Source organism: Neodiprion virginianus, chromosome 3 (genome assembly GCF_021901495.1).
Source record: "Neodiprion virginianus isolate iyNeoVirg1 chromosome 3, iyNeoVirg1.1, whole genome shotgun sequence".
Lineage (NCBI taxonomy): Eukaryota > Metazoa > Arthropoda > Insecta > Hymenoptera > Diprionidae > Neodiprion > Neodiprion virginianus.
In genome coordinates, this window is record NC_060879.1 from 41,974,423 (window position 1) to 41,994,419 (window position 19,997).

Genomic DNA, 19,997 nt, shown 5'->3' on the forward strand with positions numbered 1-19,997 from the left:
TAAATACAGCCTTAACAAATTTTGAAAACGAAAATTTCAAAATAATGAATTTTTTGTTTTTTTTAATCATGTGTATTCAGAAAAATTAACGAATTCATTTCACACTACAGAAAAAAAAAAAAAACATTCCCTGAAAATTTGTTAAACAATGTTTTGTTCAAACAACTTATTGATAACCTTTTGGCATTATTATTATTCAAATTTAATTTTCTCATCGTCTTCATCCAGGTTGATTTTTTCCCGATTCTTATATTATACTAAAGTATTCAATATCGTCAACGAGACTCCCTTTTGATTGAGAATGTATAGCCAGTGCATCCTTAACCCATATCGGTACACCATCAGCTTAGAGGCATAAAACCAGTTACTCACTAAAGCGACAACATTTAGCTGGGTAACATTGTCTTTCAGAGTTCCGTTGCTCCTTTCCACGTCAAAGTACCAAGTCCGTTTTAGATCGAAACTGACCGTATCGTTCTCAGGATGGAAAACGACGTTGACTTTCTCTCGTCTTTCTCTAGATAATCAACAATGAAAAGGTTGTTATTCTCACCGTTGTAAATGGGTTATCGATACCGCCTTTTCAAACCAATGTCTTCATCAACGTCAAGCCAACCATCGCTTAAAAAACACATTTACATACTCGTTTTCTCTTACCAGTTGTCGGCTTTCGTCGCCTGCACGCATCACTTGACTTTACCGAATTTTGGTTACCGTATAAGATATGAACTACGACATTTGACCAACGATTGCATATCGTTTGAAAAAAAGTTGAACATAGTAAGACAAACAATGCCGATAAAACCCGAAAATTAAGTGCTCACGACTATTCAAAGTTCAGTTGAACGTCCTCTTATCCCGGCGGAAAGTGTCAGGCTAAATCGTGATAGGGCCATTCCTTGATTGCGACGTTGTGGAAAGAGAGCGTGATATTTTTTCTAATCTGAATTTAATGATCATTTTTTATTACACTCGACCAATGGCTCGTCGACAACGTAAGAGTTAGTGGCAGATAGCCACGTGAAGGAGGGCTGTCATCGATTCTCCATCGATCCGGATAAAATCGAGCACGAGAGAGTAAACAGAGTACTTCATCATTTTCATACTATTTTTGACACAAAATCGTGAAGGAACTGGATAAAATGCAGTTTTCTCCATGCTGGGAAATCGAAATTTCAATTGGAAACTTGTGCAGCAAGTGCGGATGAAGTAAATTATATAACCTGTTTACCAATCTTTGAAGGCTGACGTCGAATTCATCACAACGGACGAGTTACTTGCTATCATCGATTCTTAAATTTTACCCAATTGTTTGAATCTTCGCTTCAACGTCTCGTTTGAACGCGGTTATTTGAAGTATTAAATAGATTAAAACTAAAGTATTCATTTCCATATAAAAAATTGGCGTATATTTTAACGTGTTTATTTTGATTGACAGGAACGAAGATGAACGAATGATTTTGTTCCTTTCTTTGATCGTAAGCCTGCTTAAAAAAAGTTTTTAATATTTTTTCAATACAGTCTTCGTTTCAAGTTTAATGAAATAATATCATGAAATCATTTATCAGATGGATATTTATAGTTTAAAAAGGACAGCACGTTGTACGACGGCCAGTTGACAATCATATTCAGAGCTACCGCAGGCGTGTATAAGGTACCGACTTCGAGACGGCCTACATCTCTTGATTGGAATTGATTTGAAAATTGCGAGCTGAGCCTACGATGTAAGCTAATTCCAACATTTGTGCCAGCCTGTGCGTGTTTACGACAAGGAACGCGGCGTGATAAGAGTTTCAGAATCGCTACAAAATCCAATCCCCGTTCGTATAATGCATACGATGCAGCCTTTTGTTTGAAAAACTGTGCCGCGCTCGTTTTCACCACGACTTCGGTAAAGGCATCGTCACTTTTAATGTTTTAGAATGAATTTTCATTTCGCCTATAGTGCAATGATTCAAGTTTTACTCGATTTCCGTATTCACTTTATACTTAGGTATCGTTAGATAAGAACCGAATCAGGATCTGACTGATTTCGACTGGACGATTTCAAAACTGTACAAATGTGTTTTCTGCACATACGGAGAGTTGTTAAATGTTCGGATAAATGTAAGAATTCCGTTTTCAACGTAAGAACGAGCCAAAACGGGCAATTTCGATTATAGTAGAAACGGGTTTGGGCTGACCATGAGACAACCTTTCAAATTCTCTTTTTCAAACTCTTTTTATACTCAAATAATGATACTAATAATAATAATAATAATAATAATAATAATAATAATAATAATAATAATAATAATAATAATAATAATAATAATAATAATAATAATAATAATAGTGATAATAATACTGACGTAATGAATCTATCCAATCTTTAAAAAAACTTTACCATATTTGACCTGCTTCTATGATTAAGATACAGTTGTTAGTCAACTGACCGTGGACTAATCACCAGCGACCATAAAAGCCTCGTATTATCAATCGTTATGAACCTCAGTTCATCCATTCTGACGATATCATAATTTTTATTTTCTTATATAATTTATAATAAAATTATAAAACATAGACTTCAGAGCGTCGAGATCTCGTGGAAACTCAATCTTTCATTTTCGAGGTGATTGGAATAATTTCCTTTTCTAATACCCGTCACTTTTTTTACCATCATTTGTAGGAAAGCGGAACGTACATATAATTCTCAGCTCGTGTATTGATGCAAGAAAATAGTCAAGGGAAAACAGTATCAATGAGGTTGAGTCAAGGTGCGAGGTGGCCTATGCACTTCCAGAAAATCCCCGATATTTTACGGTGACACGGATATACCTGCTTATAGGTGCGAATTTGAACGATTTTCTTGCTATTGGAAAGAATATCTGAATTCAGTCAAGAGTACTGGGGAAGATAAGGTAAGTATATCAAGTTATTGACCCTACTTTTTTTCCGAAATTATAAATCAACGGCACAAATTGCGAACTTCCTAATTACTAAAACAAATTGCTAAAGAGCTAGACGCTAGAAATTTGTTTTCTCGTAATTCAAGGACCAAGCGTCAAACGGATACAACCAAAAAAGGTCAATAACTGGTAGACTCACCTCGATGACGTTTTGGCCTAGATGTAATTCGATGTCAACATAGCTGCACTTTAGTCGTCTTAACGATCATTCGATTCGTCAAATTACCGTCTATCTAGAGGCTCCCCTATCAGCCACGAGTAATCCTCGTCGTTGAAAACTTTTGTAATTAACAGTGATAATTTTGTGCGGTAAAACTACTTCAAAAGAGGCAAAAAATTCGACGGTCACGTGTAAAGTAACGCACAATCTATATTTCATTTTTAACCGACAACGAGATGAGAAACAATCGAATTATTTATCACGCAAGAAACGATCAACGTAGGACATAATAATCGAATTTCAAACCGCGATGGCGATGGTGTTTAACCGGCGTTGCAGCAGTTTCGAATTACCTTCGAAGGTATCAGATCTCATAGAGCACACCTCTCGGCTGCACCTCGTGCACAGTTTCGGCTTTTGACGTAGCTTAAGAAGGCGCTTGAAAAAAGCTCGGTAAGCTGGTTCCAGCTGAGTTCAAAATCGTTCCGAAATTGAAACCTTTTATTTGCACACTGCACGGAGCTCGGTAACCGATACAATCATCGACTAACTTCCGACGGCGCTTAGTTTTATTCTCACTTTTTTCATGCAAAACCGCAGGTGAAAACATAAGAACAAATAGCCGCGATATCGGTCGTCGGTTACGAAATAGACACACGAGAGTCGCTGAACTGGCCGCAAATATTTTTTTCGCGTCGTTCAAGTTTCAGTGTCAACTGCGCAGTAAGTTGCACGTGATGCCTGGATCGCGATACATTCGCTAAACACGTAAGATCCGCTAAATTATATTCATTGTAACGCATAAGCGTCCGTTGATATTTGAAAAATGTTATTTCAGGCGGACATTCTTACCGAATTAACCTGTTGATCGCGTTCGTTAGGTAATGGTATTTGTTTTTTTTTTCTTAAATCAGAAAAAACAGACAATAGTATAAGTTATCGAAATTATACCCGGAGAAATTTTCAATCACGCAAAAGTGCAGGACCCGTATCGTGTCTAGCATCAACAGGTTCCTCGGTTTGCGAGTTGTTGATACTTTATTTCTTTTTATAAAGACAGTCGATAAGGACTTTGAATTAAATTTGTTTCTTTTTTACAGGAGGCAAGAATATTATTTAAAATTGATGATATTTGACGTACTGATATATTATGACGTACTGATATATTATACCAATAACTACTTGTAATATACGTGTAATCACGCGATTGACGCAAATCTGACGTAATACCGGAATGGCCGATCATTCGATTTTAAACAAGTTTCACGTGTTAAAATCTGTTTGAATTCGGGGCCAAAAGCTTGAGAGATTCGGTACCCGAAACGAAATTGAAGCGATACTCACAAGAAAGTGTAAGGCCCGAGTTGAACGAAGCTCGGCTTCTTCCCCGGAGTCCTGATTTCCTCGGGATTCGTCCAATTGAAGAAATAAATCTCCAAGTGCAAGGGTATCGTCGTTGAATTATTCCAGACGTCGAAGCTCGTCGACGTCGGCGACAATGACAACTCCTGAAGATGATGGAAAACGAGAATTTTCACAATGATATTCGTACGATTTTCGTCAAGTGCCTGCAAACAGCTCTTAAAATGCAACGTGAAAAGCTTTTAACAAAAAAAAAAAAAAAAAGAAAAGTTAAAAACAAGCAAGAAAATGCAGACAGCAAATCGTTGACTGACAAGCATTCACACGAGCGTATATTCAAATTTCGTTTCTCTTATGGCAGCGTTTAATTGGAGATTTAATTGCATTAGATTTCTCGAAGCGCGTTTAATCAACGAGTCGCACGGATTCTACCGTATGGATTTTCGCCGACAGACTCGACGGACAAATCTGCCGTAAACGTGAAACGTGCAAGCGTGCGGACGACGTAATTTATTTCGCAAAGAGTTACGTCACCGTAAAGGCTTAGAGCAGGATGGATGGGGTAAAGGGAATTCGATAAACAGGGGTTACATAAGAAATGCGATGAGTTTTTCATGCCAGCATTGTAATCTTGTCGCATATATGTATATGCACGATGTACCGGCACTGTTATAGGTGATAACAAACGATTAAAATAGAAACTAATATCGACAAGCATAAGCCATGCGGACAAGATAAATACAGGTATTTCCAACGCGCAAATTTTGTGTCAGGCTTCATAGATTTTTACTTTCGATAAAGAGTCCTTGATGTTATCTCCGTTCAAAACACGTAACGTGTAATATTATTTATATTACGTAAAGAGTGACCGTGCCTAAATTTTAATACTCATCGGCGAAACGATTCGAACATAAAATCACGACGTATGGATCTATAAATACAGGAACACGATGATTGCTGTGAATCGAATCGGAATTCCATGATCAACAAGAATTAATCAATGGTTGAAGTTTTAAATTGAACAGCATTCGTCAGACTCCTGGAAATTAACCATATTTTTTGTACCGTAAACTTGTTTCCTTCAAGTCGAGGTAGGCATGCTTCTCTTGAAATATGCGCAATATTTCAAAAGATACGATAACTGTTAAACATGCAAACTTCGTAAAGTTTTTGCAAATTTTACGCTGACCGTGCAGATTTGGAAATCATATCGATCATTTTATAATGGGAAACTCCAACGAGCTCAAAGAATTTTCGTAACCTTTTAGGACTAAGCTCAGAACCAATTTTCACGTGAGCAATATTTTCAACGCAACGAAATCAATAGCGGCATTGAAACGTTTCTCGCATCATGTCCGAAAGACTTCGCATCTAATTCGCGCTAGCGGGTATTCGTATTGATAGATCAAGATGTAACCAAAATGTGAAAAAAATTGTGAAAAGACGAGAGCAAAGAAAGCGACACTTGCTTGGATCGTCATTGCGAATAGACCCAACTTTTCAATTTTTCATCTACCGTTACATAAGTAAATAGACATTGAAGCATCATTATCGCTACAGTACCATACCTTTAATACAAAGTAGGGAAGACTGGAGCATGTGAAAAATTCGATAAATTACATACATGTATTGGTTTTACCCAATTGTTTGTAAGTCGTGTAATACATATTATTGGCGTTCTACTTCATCGTACGTGTAATTCCTGTGTTACGAAACGAGCGTCGTGTCTGTAATTTGGTAAAAATGGAAAAAGGGGGGCATGCATACCTTGCTCAGAAGTCGAAGGAACACGACGGGCCAGAAGAAACAGAGCAGAGCGCCAAGGGAGAGAAGAAGCGTTCCGAATATCGCCAAGGTGAGAGGTCTGATCCTGGAGGGCGTCATGGCTGCAATCCCAGGGTCCCCGACTTCCTTCGAATCCTTCGGCTCGATGGCATCTGCGAGTGTCCGATGAGATGGCCCAGCTTGCGTGCGTCTCGGTGTCGCGTCGCAGGGTCGAATCCAGTTTCAGTTCCCGACTCGGAGACCCTGCTGGCTTTGCTCCCACTACCAGATAAGCCGGAGCTTTGATTACTCCCCCTGAGACGCGATTATCGGTTGGTTAATATTCGGCTGGCAGGCGTAGCGCCGGATCATGCGCACCGCCCTCGGCGTCTTGGCTTTGCGGTAATGGCGACAAAAAAAAAAAGAAAACAAAAAAATCGGTTTTCGGTTTTTGCTCCCATTAACGACGCAGAACGATATATCGATTTGTGGGATTGACGTAGGGATTTATATTTAAATGAATAAATTTCGATTATATACTTCGAATAACAATAAAAACCTTCATTTGCTAGTCTTAAAGTTTGCGCATGTCTTTTTTAGGTTGACAAACAAGTCTTGATGTTTCTTTCGGTGGATAGTATTTAAGCAGCGATTAGCAGCAGGCTGAAATAAAAAACATACTTCATCTAATAAAACTAGTTTGTATTTTATTAGTTACGTCGAAGAAAGTAAAATTTCACATCTAGTTATCGTTGTCTTGATTACCGCGTGCCTATTTGATATAATTATTGAAAGTTAAATGAATATTTTTGCTTGTAATGGAAAAATATTTTCAATCGAACTGTGAATTATAAAAAAAAAAAACTTTTCCGCCATTAAGACCACGTACGTAGGTGATGAAATTCACAAAATTTTGGTTTCAAATGCACCGTTTCAAAAGAAAAAAAAAAAAAAACCCCGAAATAATCGATTAATCGACTTGTTTTGACCAATTTAATCGAGTCGTGTTCGATACATTTTTTTTTAGACTCAATCAATCGATGCCATCGCTACAGTTTATCGGAATTCGTGTATGCATGTACACTGTCCGACGGCCGCATCTGGTTGTGTAATTCCTTAATGAATAATTATTGTTCATAAGTGGATGCCGTCCTGCGGCTGACTTGACAGGCGAACGTTATCTTTCGTGGTACTCCGAAAACGCTTATTAAGTATCCCTGAGTATCCGACAACTCGATCATCGTGTGCCTGCCTTTTTCAAATCTTTGAAAGAAAAAATTCACACTTGAACGAATCTTAACGCGATGAAGTTGGACATCCTCAATATTTAACGATCCACAAGTTCAGGAAAACGTGGATTACGTACCTTTTTTGTCTCCTGAGATTCGAACCTTGGAGGTGAATTATTTGAAATTTTGTATATAATTATACCAGTTGGACAAATGACGAACAAGTACAAGAAATTTGTTATAAGCTTGAAGCGAGTAAATTACAAGAACTTTTCATAACTAACGTGCAAACACAACTGCAAGCTCTTTGATTTTCCAAAGTTTCACACAATCTTGTTACTCACTAGAGGAAAGTAGCCGGGAAAATAGTTGTTTTTTTTTCGATACTTTTCATCGCCATGAAAGCGAAAAAGTTTGTCGGTTTGTCGGACAAGCTTCCGGAATGATCTCGAAAACGGTTGGACGAAAAATCTGAAACTGACGGGAGTTGAAAAATTGACAAACACAAAAATTTACGACAAATTTTTGAAATATTTTGTTCATAAAAAGCAATTAATGAGGAAACATTAAAGGTTTGGCGGTAGAACATTAAAAATAGATGAATTTCCAATTTTTCATGCCCATCATTTCGTTGTAAAGCCGTCCCAGTTTCAAATTTTTCCATCGAGCCGTTTCAGAGATCATCACAGGAGTTTGTCAAGGAAATTAATGAAAATCATTTTCGACCGAAAGCAATACTTTTTTTTATATCACGAAAGATGATGTAAAGTAAAACGTGCCGTGAGGTACGATTTGTTTACCCACAATCGGACTGGATACCGCGACATCAAATCAAGCGATAATTATGACTAAGTAAAGAATGCAGAACCGATGATAAACGCGAAAAATATGCGGGGATGATTTATGAAAATAAGAAATACACGAAAGCCCGAATCCAATGCAAATATCGCAATTACAGAAATTCAAGAGGACACGATTGATCTCTGCAAGTTCGTATAAGTTTGTCTTCGGGGTTATCTGAGAATGGTAATGTTGCTATTTCGGAACCTGTATTGAAAGAAAGAAAGAGAAAAAAAAAAAAAACATCCACCTTTCGCGTACGCAATTATATTTACAATTACGAAATTATATAATTAAGGATTACATCTTATCTGCGTTTCGCGATCTTTTCGAACTCGCGACGACGAGAATTTAACATTTTGAAGTTAGTAACGGTACTGCGTAACGATTGACCTTGAGGAAGAACCGTTATTTCGCGATTTTAAAAATGTTGAGATTCGGTAAATCGTGATAGAACAAGACACACTCGTATTTTGAAATCTAATTATCTGCAAGGGGATTGAAAATTGGAAATAAGTGAATTTCTTTCCAATGCTTTGCTGTGATAACGTTACCAGTTTCATACTCGTGAATTTTCATGGTAATTTTTAATGTCCTTACTTTATTGAAAAAGAAGTCGCGTGTAAATGACAAAGCTTATCACAATGCGTTACAATTATTGCGACCAATCGTCATTCCTTACATAATTTTGGGAGAATTTATTGTTTTTTACGACAATTGTCTCAGTCATTTGGACAGGAGGACTGAAACAATCGCAGCAATTGCTTTATGCGATTAATAATCCAGCAGCAATGCCTCGATGCTCGATGTTTGTTAAGGGTTTGACTGGCTACACATTCTCAACCAAATCTGAGTCTTCTTGATAATATTGAATACTTTGTGATTAGATCAAATCGGAAAAAATCAACCGCTATAAAGACGATGAGAAAATTAAATTTGAATAATAACATTGCCCAAAATCTATCAACAAATTGTTTAACAAATTTTTAGGAAATGATTTTTCTGAAAAATGTGAATTTTTAAAGAATTTTACTTATTGCTGTGATACTTCCCGGTTTCAAAAAATTTTAATTTTGAAAAATGGAGGAAAAATCGTGAATTTTGAGCACGATTTCGTAAAAACGTTTTAATGGAAATTTCAAAGTAATGAGAAAATTCTCTAAAAATTTATATACATTCAGGAATATCAACGCATACATTTCAGCTGACGTTGTTAAACAATGTTTTGGACATCATTATTACTCAAATTCAATATTCATATCGTCTTTATTCTGGTTGAATTTTTTCCGATATTCATCTTATAATAAAGTTCATCAATATTGTCGACGAGATTCACTTTTGGTTGAGAATGTACATATAGCCAGCATATCCTTAACAAGTTCATAAATTTCCTGCTCGTATATATTTTCAGCCAATGCATGGAAAACCCGAAATAAATAAGATACATATACCTAGATGTTCAGCTATGTCCGAGTAAAAAATTAATCGAACTATGATGAACGAATTCAGGAAAGGCACTTTCTTGATTGAGACCAAACTAAGGAGAATAAAGGCTATCTTCGACCATCGTACAATTAAAAATTTGTTAATAATATTTGACCCGATATCATCCCTCATCTACGCGACAAGAAGATCTTCCTGCGTTTCGTTTACGCGCAATAGAACGGAAAATTTTTCAATTGTGTTATTCTACCGATAAATCATGCAACAAACGTCGGAATAATTCTATACCCAATGACCATCGCGATGAAAAAAAAAAAGAAAAAACACACACACACACACACACACACACACGCAACAAACAGTAATCTAAGAGTGAGGTACGATAGAAAAAAAGAACACACGTCCTATCAAGGCAAACAAGACTGAAGTAGTAACTGATACGGTGGCATGACGCTGGTGAAAATAAAGAAAAGGAAACCCGGCGATGAAAGAAATGGTATGGAAAGAAGTTGGGGATGAACGTTTCGTCATAATCATGAAACACCAAGCAAACCGCCGCACCAGCAATAAAATGACGTTGCATGATGTTTGGTAATTCCATTGGATGTAGATTACACTGCGCGATATGGTGCTAGGATTGAAAACGAACAGGCTTACCGCTATTTGTTCGTTATCACACTTTATGATCAGTATCGAATAGAATATTCCAATTATTGGGAAAACTATTGTTTGCATTATTACCTACGTGGAAAGTGAATCGAGAATATCTCTGCACTTTTACTTATCTTCCAGAATTATTCCCAGCGAGTCAAGTCCCTCTTTAACCCGTCAAAACTCTCGCAGGTCGCGTTAGATTATCTCGCATTATTCTCTACATTCAGACACAACAATTAGCTAATCGTTTTCAGATTCACGGACGACACTCGTTGACATTGGACTGATAAATTGTCACTTCGAGATTTTGACGAAAATTCTTCTTCTTATTGTTTCATATTTTCAACGTAATGGTATTATTGTCGCTCAGTACAGGTTTGTATGTTTAACATCGAATTGACGTCAAATGTCCGACGATAAGTGTCAAATTTAAGAACTTAGTTGTACGAAGTAGCGCAAGGGGTGCGAGACTCGACTCTCATACGTCTCCGCTCTTCGTACAATTTGAAATTCAGAAAAAATAATGTTAACGGCAAAAATTAAGTGAACGGAGCAAAGTATTTGAATAGAAAATTACATACACAACGTGTACATCAATAGTTGAGAAATCCGGCTATGCAATGACGCCATCTTCGTGTAAAAGTGTAAGAAATATGGTTGATTGTTGCTACGATTATTGTATCAACAAATTTCACTTCATCTATATTTGTTCACAAGTATTTCTTCGATACGTTCTACGTATCGGAGATAAATTATTGTCCAGATAAACGGCACATCCGGGTTGCAGCTACTTATGGGTATTTGTACCGATTCGTGAAAATTCATAAAAACGTTATAAAGAGATACCGGCTTGAAATATGAGACAGTAAACCCATCTGACTCTCATATCAATAAACGTACCGCTAAACCAGGGCAACAATTACAAGACGACAAGACATAAATCACGATACGGTGAAAACCAAAATGTCCGACATTTTCACACGAACAAAGCTATTGAAATATTGCGTAGGAAATATTCCAGAAAAATATCATCGGCTTACTTCCGGGCACTTTAGGTTTAAAACGGTGACAAATATCGGCAACATTTTTTCAAAAGTATATAAGATAAGGTACAACAATTCATATTGAACAAAAAGTTACGCAAATATCCTTGTTTATGTCTATCTCGGAAAAATAATATAAAATAAAGTGAAGCTACAATTGTGAGTTTTTTTCAAGTGCCAACTGTCTTTGAAAATTAACGATTCTAAATTCCGTATTTTAGCAAGATTTAGTGTCAGAGGAAGAGTCAATAAAAATTGTGCAAGTTAATACCTTCTGTTTCAATTCCAACCTTTCTCTTGCAAGTTCCAAACTCGAAATTCTCTGAAATCGAATATTGTAATCGGTAAAACGGCGCCGAAATTCTACCTCGAAACGATGTACAGAGTGTGAAATTTTCAAGGAATAGTGACGTTTCAACAACGGCCAAAAAACTAACTCAAGATTGACTGAAGAAATTAGCTTGGTATAAACAAGGAAATAGCAAGCACCAAAAAATTACACTCGAATAATCCAAATGTAAATTGTCCCGTAAAATTACCTTGTCACGAATCGTCGATAAACGAATATTCCCCATATAATTGTCACCTCAATTTATACCGACGTCCTGGAGATTAGCGGTTCAGAAATTCAATTTATACACAATAAATTTCAAGCGAAAGGTGCACTACGGTTAATTTATCCAAACGCATTCACTCGGACTTCAATCAACCGCGAACAAACTCCGTTGACCATCACAGAGCCACAGCAGACCCAATAAATTCGCGCGTAAAAGTTTATCTGAACCTGTGGCATGTGACCTTAGCGGCGCACTGGCACTTGAAATGGCTAGGAAATTGACAATGACAGGCGGGTGAATTGCTCTCAACAACAGAGAGAATCGTGAATTTTGAACAGCGTGGGAGGAACAAAGAGAAGAAAGGCAAATTAGATGCCCCGCGAGAGTCGGAAACCTCTGAGAGACGCGCGACTGTTGCGCACTTAATGATGTCTGGAGACTGTAAGATCACGTACGTGATCCAGGATTGGTTCACGAATGAAAGAAGTTTCGGTTCACGGACTGGTACCGGTTCTACTCGTGTATTTTTAGTGACAATTCTAATTCTAAATTAACCGTCCTGAAGTGACGGCTAGCCTTAGGCCCTATTCACACTTAACATCAAATGACTGCAGCAGTGCATATTGCCAATAAATATGTCGCGTTTGATCCGAGTATTATTACCGAAGGGTATCGGGCGGAAGATCACGAGGCTGAAGTTGGTAACGTTATTGTAATGATTGACGTCTCGTAATTTTAAGAATATCTGAAATACGGTAAATTATAATAAGGCAAAATGGTAATTCATATTTTCGAAACTTAGCCGCTTCAAAGTCACTGCGAAATTCGAAATGTAGTCAAACAAGGGAGTTCTGCGCGCAGATCCCAATACCAACATCTTACCGACATGCTTAGCCGCTTCACAGCTCAGACACAAACCCTTTTTCCGACGATCGATAAAGTCGACCGGAGTAAGGTTACCCTCGGCTGATAAAAGGGGTTTGTGTCGGAGTTGTGAAACGGCCAAGGATGTCGGTAATATGTCGGTATCGGAATCTGTACGCAGAACCCTCCTTGTATTACCACTTGCAAAATAGTAATTTTTTCCCCCAATGTTTCGTTACAACATCCCCTTTGACTATGAAGAGTATATTCACTTTTTGCAAACATACCTGGTGTTTACCTCGGAATTGAAATGAGAATTCCACGCGTAACAATCGGTTGAAATTAACCGATGATCCATGATGAATTTGCTAAACTACGGATCATTTGCATGAAAAAAATGTATGAAATCGAATTTGCTCTTCGAACTTCAACGGGATGATAAGATCGGAAAGAACTCGAGAACATTACAATGACATTTTAACTTTCATCTTGTATTTGTCACATGTGATCTTTTTTCTGCACGATCCAAATAGGTATAATTCAGACCAATCAGTTAATTGAGTACATACAGATATTTCAAGCCAATTACAGTTGTCAATTAAACACACACTGTTTGCGAGAAATAAAAGTCGTTTAATCTACTAAATGTGCGTTCACGGGCGGCGAAATAAAAGCACATTTAGTCGATTCAGCGGCTTTTTTCTCTCGGTGCAGGATTAACAATGACTCGTCCGCTTTTTGATTAATGTTGACAGATCTTATAGCTCAAATTTGCTGTAGACATTTTAGTCTCTTTCCTAATTTCCCTTCCGTTATTTCATGCATCGATTAGATTTCCGTCGACGTCTTGCAGAGATTTTCGAGTTTACACAACACATTTAAATTTTGGAATAACGCGATCGGCGATAATTCGTTTTCATATACATATAATATTACGATAGATGAAATTGGAAATGGAAATTCACGGCAAATTGGAGGAAACTTTTATCAAGAGTCGTTAGTCAAAAACATTTTTGGGGGTAGAGAACCTTCAATTTGTGCGAATCTTTATACCGCAACTCTTTGAATATTCAAGCTTTAAATGCATTTTTCTTCACTTTTCATTCTTCCTCCTGAAATGAGGATCTAACGAGGCAAATTTTCTCCAACAATGAAAGATGAAATGCATACCTAAGACCTCTACATTTTTTGAAACTCTTCCTGCATGAGAGAAAAATTTCTTGAAATTCCTGTAAACGCCCCCGTAATCTCAAACGCCCAAATCGTTCCTCTTTAAGCAAGATCCGCAGTTCTTTAGCCTCGTGATTTCAGCGTCAGGCATGAATGGATGCGTTAAAAACACATTCGTTAATCCTTGCACCGAGGCATAGTTGCATTTGACCTTTGATGGCGGAGCGAGAACTGCGGAGAAGCAACGCACATGACCTCAGGTTCTGATAGCTTAATTGTCTGACTTTTTCATTTCTCATTCCGTTCACAGAGCGCATCTTTCAGTGTAGATATGCAATCGGGACTTACACTTGCAGGCACGCATGGAAGCCCAATCACCTTTGTGAATAATACAGAGTTATAAATAATGCATTCAATTTTTTAATGCAATGGCATTTCCATCAATCATTAATTTTCATTCTGATCCCATTTTTTGAAAAATTACATTCTTCAGGGGATGTAGCGGAAAAACATGGGGTCTGAAAGTAAAATTTTATTCAAGCAAAATACTCAGTTCGGTTCGAAGTATTATAAACAAAAATTGTGAAACAATTCACAACCCCCTCAAAGGTGATTTTTTTCTTCCTAAAGTAAGAAAAAAAATTAAATTTTCGTCAAGTGTTAATTACTGTTTCGAAACTATTAATTGCTCATCACTTCTGTGAAGTCACGAATAATTTAATCAAATTCAAGAGAATTTTACTCGTCATTTTGTTCAATGTTGCAAAGAAAAAATAAAAAATTACATTACAGGCACCAATGTATGAAACAACGGATTAAAATCAAGAAAACTTTGATCGTTTATAAGAAAGAAGAAACTATTCGCGGCTTTGTGGAAGCGATGAGACATTTCTTCGCGCCGGTTAAAGTTTCTCAAAGTCAAATAAAACTAACTGATTTCGTATCATCAAAGACACACGGTCAGTGATTTTTTTTTTCTTTTTTCTTGTATTAACTTTCTCAGAAGTGCTATAACTCGATAAACATATGCAGAACTGCGATGAGAGAGAATTAATTATACGTTTAATTACGAGCTGGTAATTACATTTCCGCGCAATGATTGCTTAGTTAAATACGTAAACAAAAGCGGGCGATGACTTGAAATAATATTTATTTTTGTGCAAATTATCTCGCATTTGAGCTGCCCAATGCAGAATATGTGAAAAATTTGACCTCGATTACAAATTATCAGGTTGAATGAATACAGGTTATTAATTATAAGCCTCGGTTTATAAGTTATCAGGTCTACTAAATACATGGATATTATTATGCATGCACAGAAAGAGCACACGATACTCGAACGAACGGGCGTTGTTCTTAACGTCCGTATAACCAGATCTCACAACTGCACAAGTGAAATAATAGTAATTAACCAGTTATCAAATTGGCAAGACAATCGTCTTCAGCGAATAAAGCCTTGAAACATGCGCGTCTCGTCAACCTTCGACAAATTCCGGACAGTCACGAAGTTAATAGTTAAAAATCCAGTCTGACAATCATAAATCAGTGTCGAAAATGCAACGTTCTTAGGTGATTATTTATACTTTATACCTGCAATCATTAAAGAGTCCGTATAAAAAGGGTGTAAAAAACTAGTACATGTTCTTTCATGTAATACGTGACGTCAAAGGGATTTTTATAAATTTCTCTATAGTCTTTTACAGCAGCTGCACAGCGCATAACGAAGTACAATAATTGTATGCAAGAAAAAGCTTAGAGATCACAGATCCCAGGATACAATCATAAATAAAAGGTAACGCGATAACATGAAATTATGAAACGTACCATGATGACGATTCCGTCATGCATTGTAATCAATACTAAATACAACAGTCGATAAATAAGAAACATTAATTGATCTAAACAAGACTATAAAACGAATTCATCGATATTTGTTACATTGAATATTTATATGCCCGAAAATGAACTACCAGCAATCATAATTTCTATGGGATAAATAACACTGTGCAACAGTAAAAAAAATTTCACCGATATCTCGAACAGTTATTCACATTAGATGTACCTAGCAAACAGATGAAAACAAAATTATATTTAGATACGACCTCTTAATACATGCTCAAAACATAGAAAGGTCAAGTTTTACTTTGTGAACTCTTCGCAACACTTGTTTGAGAGTAGTCATAAAGATATATCTGATGCGTACAAAAGTCATCAAAACATTTAGATTACTTATAAATCTACAAAATGCCGCGCATTTGTGTTAATTTTCTTGTCTTATCTGGTCGTGTTTTTTGGTCAATTTACTTCTAAAAATGAAGAAAAGAAAGGCCAATTTCCCCGTTGCTTGAGGAGTGTTGTGAAGCATATTTTTAAATTGTAATCGAAAATCATGACAAATCGTTAAAGAAAAATATGAGTTTTTTATCGAAAAATAAAGTCTTCTGTCGCTTAATTATGTGATTTGAAATAAAATCCCGTGAATGCTTTTCGCCGTGAAACCTGACGTGATGTGACAATTTTATTTATAAACGTCAATGGACTAACATAATTACATTGCTGTAAATCCAATGAAAAAAAAAAAATTAATTAGTTTGTTTTATAGCGTGATCGTTAATGCAATTTACGTAAAACTTACGCTCGAAGCCGATTACGCAAAAAAAACGAAGATTAAAAAATATAAAGATTAATAGAGTTGATATGTTAATAATCCTCATAATTGCTATTAATGACCTTATTTTTTGTTCGTTTGTTTTCTGTTTTCTCTCTTTTTGTTCCTCCTCGCGGACTCACGGATATGAGATGTAAATGTTTCGGAGAAATTTTTTTTTCTTACTTTTTCATAACGAATACGTACTTAATTTCGGACTGTAATACCTCGCTAATTGAATCGGTTTGCAATATCACTGTATAAGTAAACACACTGATACGAATTAATAGTTTCGAGCGCAGGTCCTCCAGCACAGAGAAGATTATAGCACTAGCTTATCGCGATCAGCTCTCGACTACCAGCATTGCTCAATCACTGTCTTCTGGATCCCTTCGTGGCAGCACAGATCTTGTTTGAAACTGATTGGCTCCGATGCTTGAGCCAATCAGGTCAGCAAATCAAAGTTACTTTCCAAGTGATTTTCAGTCCCTTTTTTTTTACATAAAATCTTTAAAGTGACTGGCCTCTGTTATACTACCAGCACTTGTTGCAACTTTGTAACTGAGTGTTTCACTACACGAGCACTATATATGCATATAATTAGGGTGGTCCTTATTTGAGGGTAGGTACAATTTTCATAGTGATCTGTTCCGAATCATTAAAAAAAAAATCTGTGTAAAGTTTCAAGCCTCTACCTCAACTGGAACACATTCCTCTGAGCTCCGAAAGTTTTAACTGTAAAATACATCGTTTTTATAACCACTCATTTCGTATAACACATGACTTGGTATAAATTATAAGAGACCGATTTGAAACTTTGCTGCGTATAATAATAGAAAAAAACCATGAAAATATCAAAATTTATTTGTATTTATTTTAATTATTTACCAAAGGAGATATATTATAAAATTAAAAGAAATTTTCAGACTTTGTTGCTATCATTATATGCAACAAATCTGCCAAGTTTCGAATCGGTCTCTTAATTTATGCCACAGTCATACGAAACGAGATAAATGAATTTTAGGTATTTTACAGTTAAAACTTTCGCAGCTTATATGCACGTGTTCCAGTTGCCGTATCTTACGTATTTTACAAATTTTTTTCTAACTATTCGGAACAGATGTGGTGGGGTGTCTCTATTAAAATTTTACAGACCCCCAAATAAGGACATATATATATATATATATATATAAATATGTGTGTGTGTGTGTGTGTGGGGTGGGGGTATGTATACGAGTCAAGACTAAAGGACAAGAATAAAAACACAAGCGTAGCGTTCGATGTGTACAGAAAGATTGAAAGGTAATAACATCGAGGTATGGTATGGAATATCTCGGGCAAAAATTTTGTCGCGATATTTAAGTGAGGTAATATTAGTGACTTAGCAAATGTTTACAGATAATTGAAAGTAATTCAAAATATCATATAATAACATTAAATTGTAACGAATCGTGAGAGAATAAAAGTTGGAACGATAGTTTGAAAATTGAAAAAAACAAATATGTCGAAGTCCATTAATCCTTACACAGCACAACGACATGTCAGCGAACTGATACGACGTGCGGCGTGAATTCTAGGAAGCGATATCGCAGTATGCATTATTGATGATACCCGGTATTTATGCAAATCCGCACCGCGCTCTTGTCCGACGATCGGAATTACACAACCTGCGTAACCCCGCGACCTCGATTATGTCCCTCCCCCCCTCTCGTTCCAATTACCAGCTTCGACTGCTCCACGCGAGAACAAACGCGAGGCGACTCCGCAGCTTCTAGATTTTAACGAATATGAGAATTAATGCGCAAGGTACGTACCTTGACACGTCTTTCGTTCCTCGTCCACCTCGCGAAGCCCCCTAAGTGTTCCCTTCCTGTAAATGCTGTGTGGTAACTTCCCCTCGACGTCGCGACGCCGCCGTCCTGAGCAAATAGCTACATTACGGCACACACGCACACACGCGCGATTTCATAACCGCGTCGATGGTCTTCGACGAAACTTGCAGAGGATCTGTATCACCGTGATCACCGTGTACGTTGACCACGTTCGGTGTAAATCTATGCTCGGCGTGTGTGTTATACACACTATAGATAATTAATTTACCCATTCATGCCAGTCGTACAATAATAATAACACGGGTGAACGCGAATTTTGAGTCTGCGTTATAGATGTCGAATTTTTGTTTCTATCGCGTAAGTAATGGAAGAAAAATAGTTTCATTAGATAAGGTTTGCTTTTTTAGATAACAAAACGATACATGTTACGAATTTTAAGAAAAACTACATATTTTCTCAAACATTTATTGAAAATAATAACTAAACAAACTTCAGTTTCGCATTTAAATCACTTGTATTGAAAAATTTTTATGCGAAATTGAAGTTTGTTTAATTTTTTTTTACAACCAATTTTTGAGAAATTAGGTCATTTTTCTTAATTCCGAAATATCGTTATGGTTTCTACAAAAGCGTACTTTATCCAATAAAACTATTTTTTCTTTTATTATTTACATAGGAGAAATCAAAATTTGAAAAATCGTGTTGACCAGTCATGTTTATCAACGTAGAAAAGCTAAATGCAAACTTTATAAGTAATAAATAAAGATGATGGTTATTATACAATGTATCGAATCAAAATTTATTTATATAAATACCAACTAATAGAAAAAAAATGTTGTTCAATCGATGGACGCCTCGCCCACTGTCTAATAAATATAAATTATTCTTCAATATTTCGAACGTAGGTTTCGTAATTTTGAATTTTACAATATGGTTCGACGATAGTAAATTTCGCAAAGAAGTTTGCAGAGTGTTAATCAAATAATTTTTTCTAGCAGGAGTTGTCATTACGCTATTCGCATTTCAGTGAAACGATATGATTACTACGCAAAGCTAATATTTTCGTACATCTTGATAAACTAGGTTATTCGGTGGCGCTGATTTACGACATGAAAATCGGGAAAATTTGGGGCAAATCGGGCGTCAAAGCTCAAGATGCTAATTTTGGAGAAATTTGTTTGTATCCAAACCATATGAGAAATATCGAAAACAACGAAAAGAAAGTGACATAAATGGAACTGTATAATCGAGTTGGTTTAGATTCAAGTATAAAGTCTAAAGTAGTAATAATGAGAGCGAAAGTGAAATGTTAGAAGAAATCAATGAGCCGTACCAAAACTGACCAGGATAAAGTCAAACTCTGTTAAGAACATGCAACTGAGTGTGAAAATATACGTACATGCAAGCCTGTTGAATTCTAGAAAGGTGGACAACGTTTCAGATTCTCTATGAGTATTAGTTTCGTACGAGTAATATTAATGTAT

General features: G+C 36.4%; 1 protein-coding gene across 5 annotated transcripts in view; it reads right to left on the reverse strand.

Moving 5' to 3' along the window:
• The window catches only part of LOC124300944 (protein croquemort-like), a 25,811-nt gene extending 7,220 nt beyond the window's left edge, over positions 1-18,591 (reverse strand). The window contains exons 1-4 of one of the 5 annotated variants that reach the window (XM_046755457.1): positions 18,496-18,591; positions 6,238-6,549; positions 4,453-4,616; positions 373-517 (exon numbers count right to left, since the gene is read on the reverse strand). In XM_046755457.1, the coding sequence (XP_046611413.1) occupies positions 373-517; positions 4,453-4,616; positions 6,238-6,354 (426 nt within the window). In that variant the 5' untranslated portion in view covers positions 6,355-6,549; positions 18,496-18,591. Of the gene's footprint in view, positions 1-372; positions 518-4,452; positions 4,617-6,237; positions 6,550-11,982; positions 12,394-16,888; positions 16,906-18,495 lie in introns of those variants that run through there. The other 4 variants (XM_046755456.1, XM_046755455.1, XM_046755458.1 and 1 more) reach the window with 4 other exon arrangements.
• Between the last annotated feature and the right edge of the window lie 1,406 nt (positions 18,592-19,997).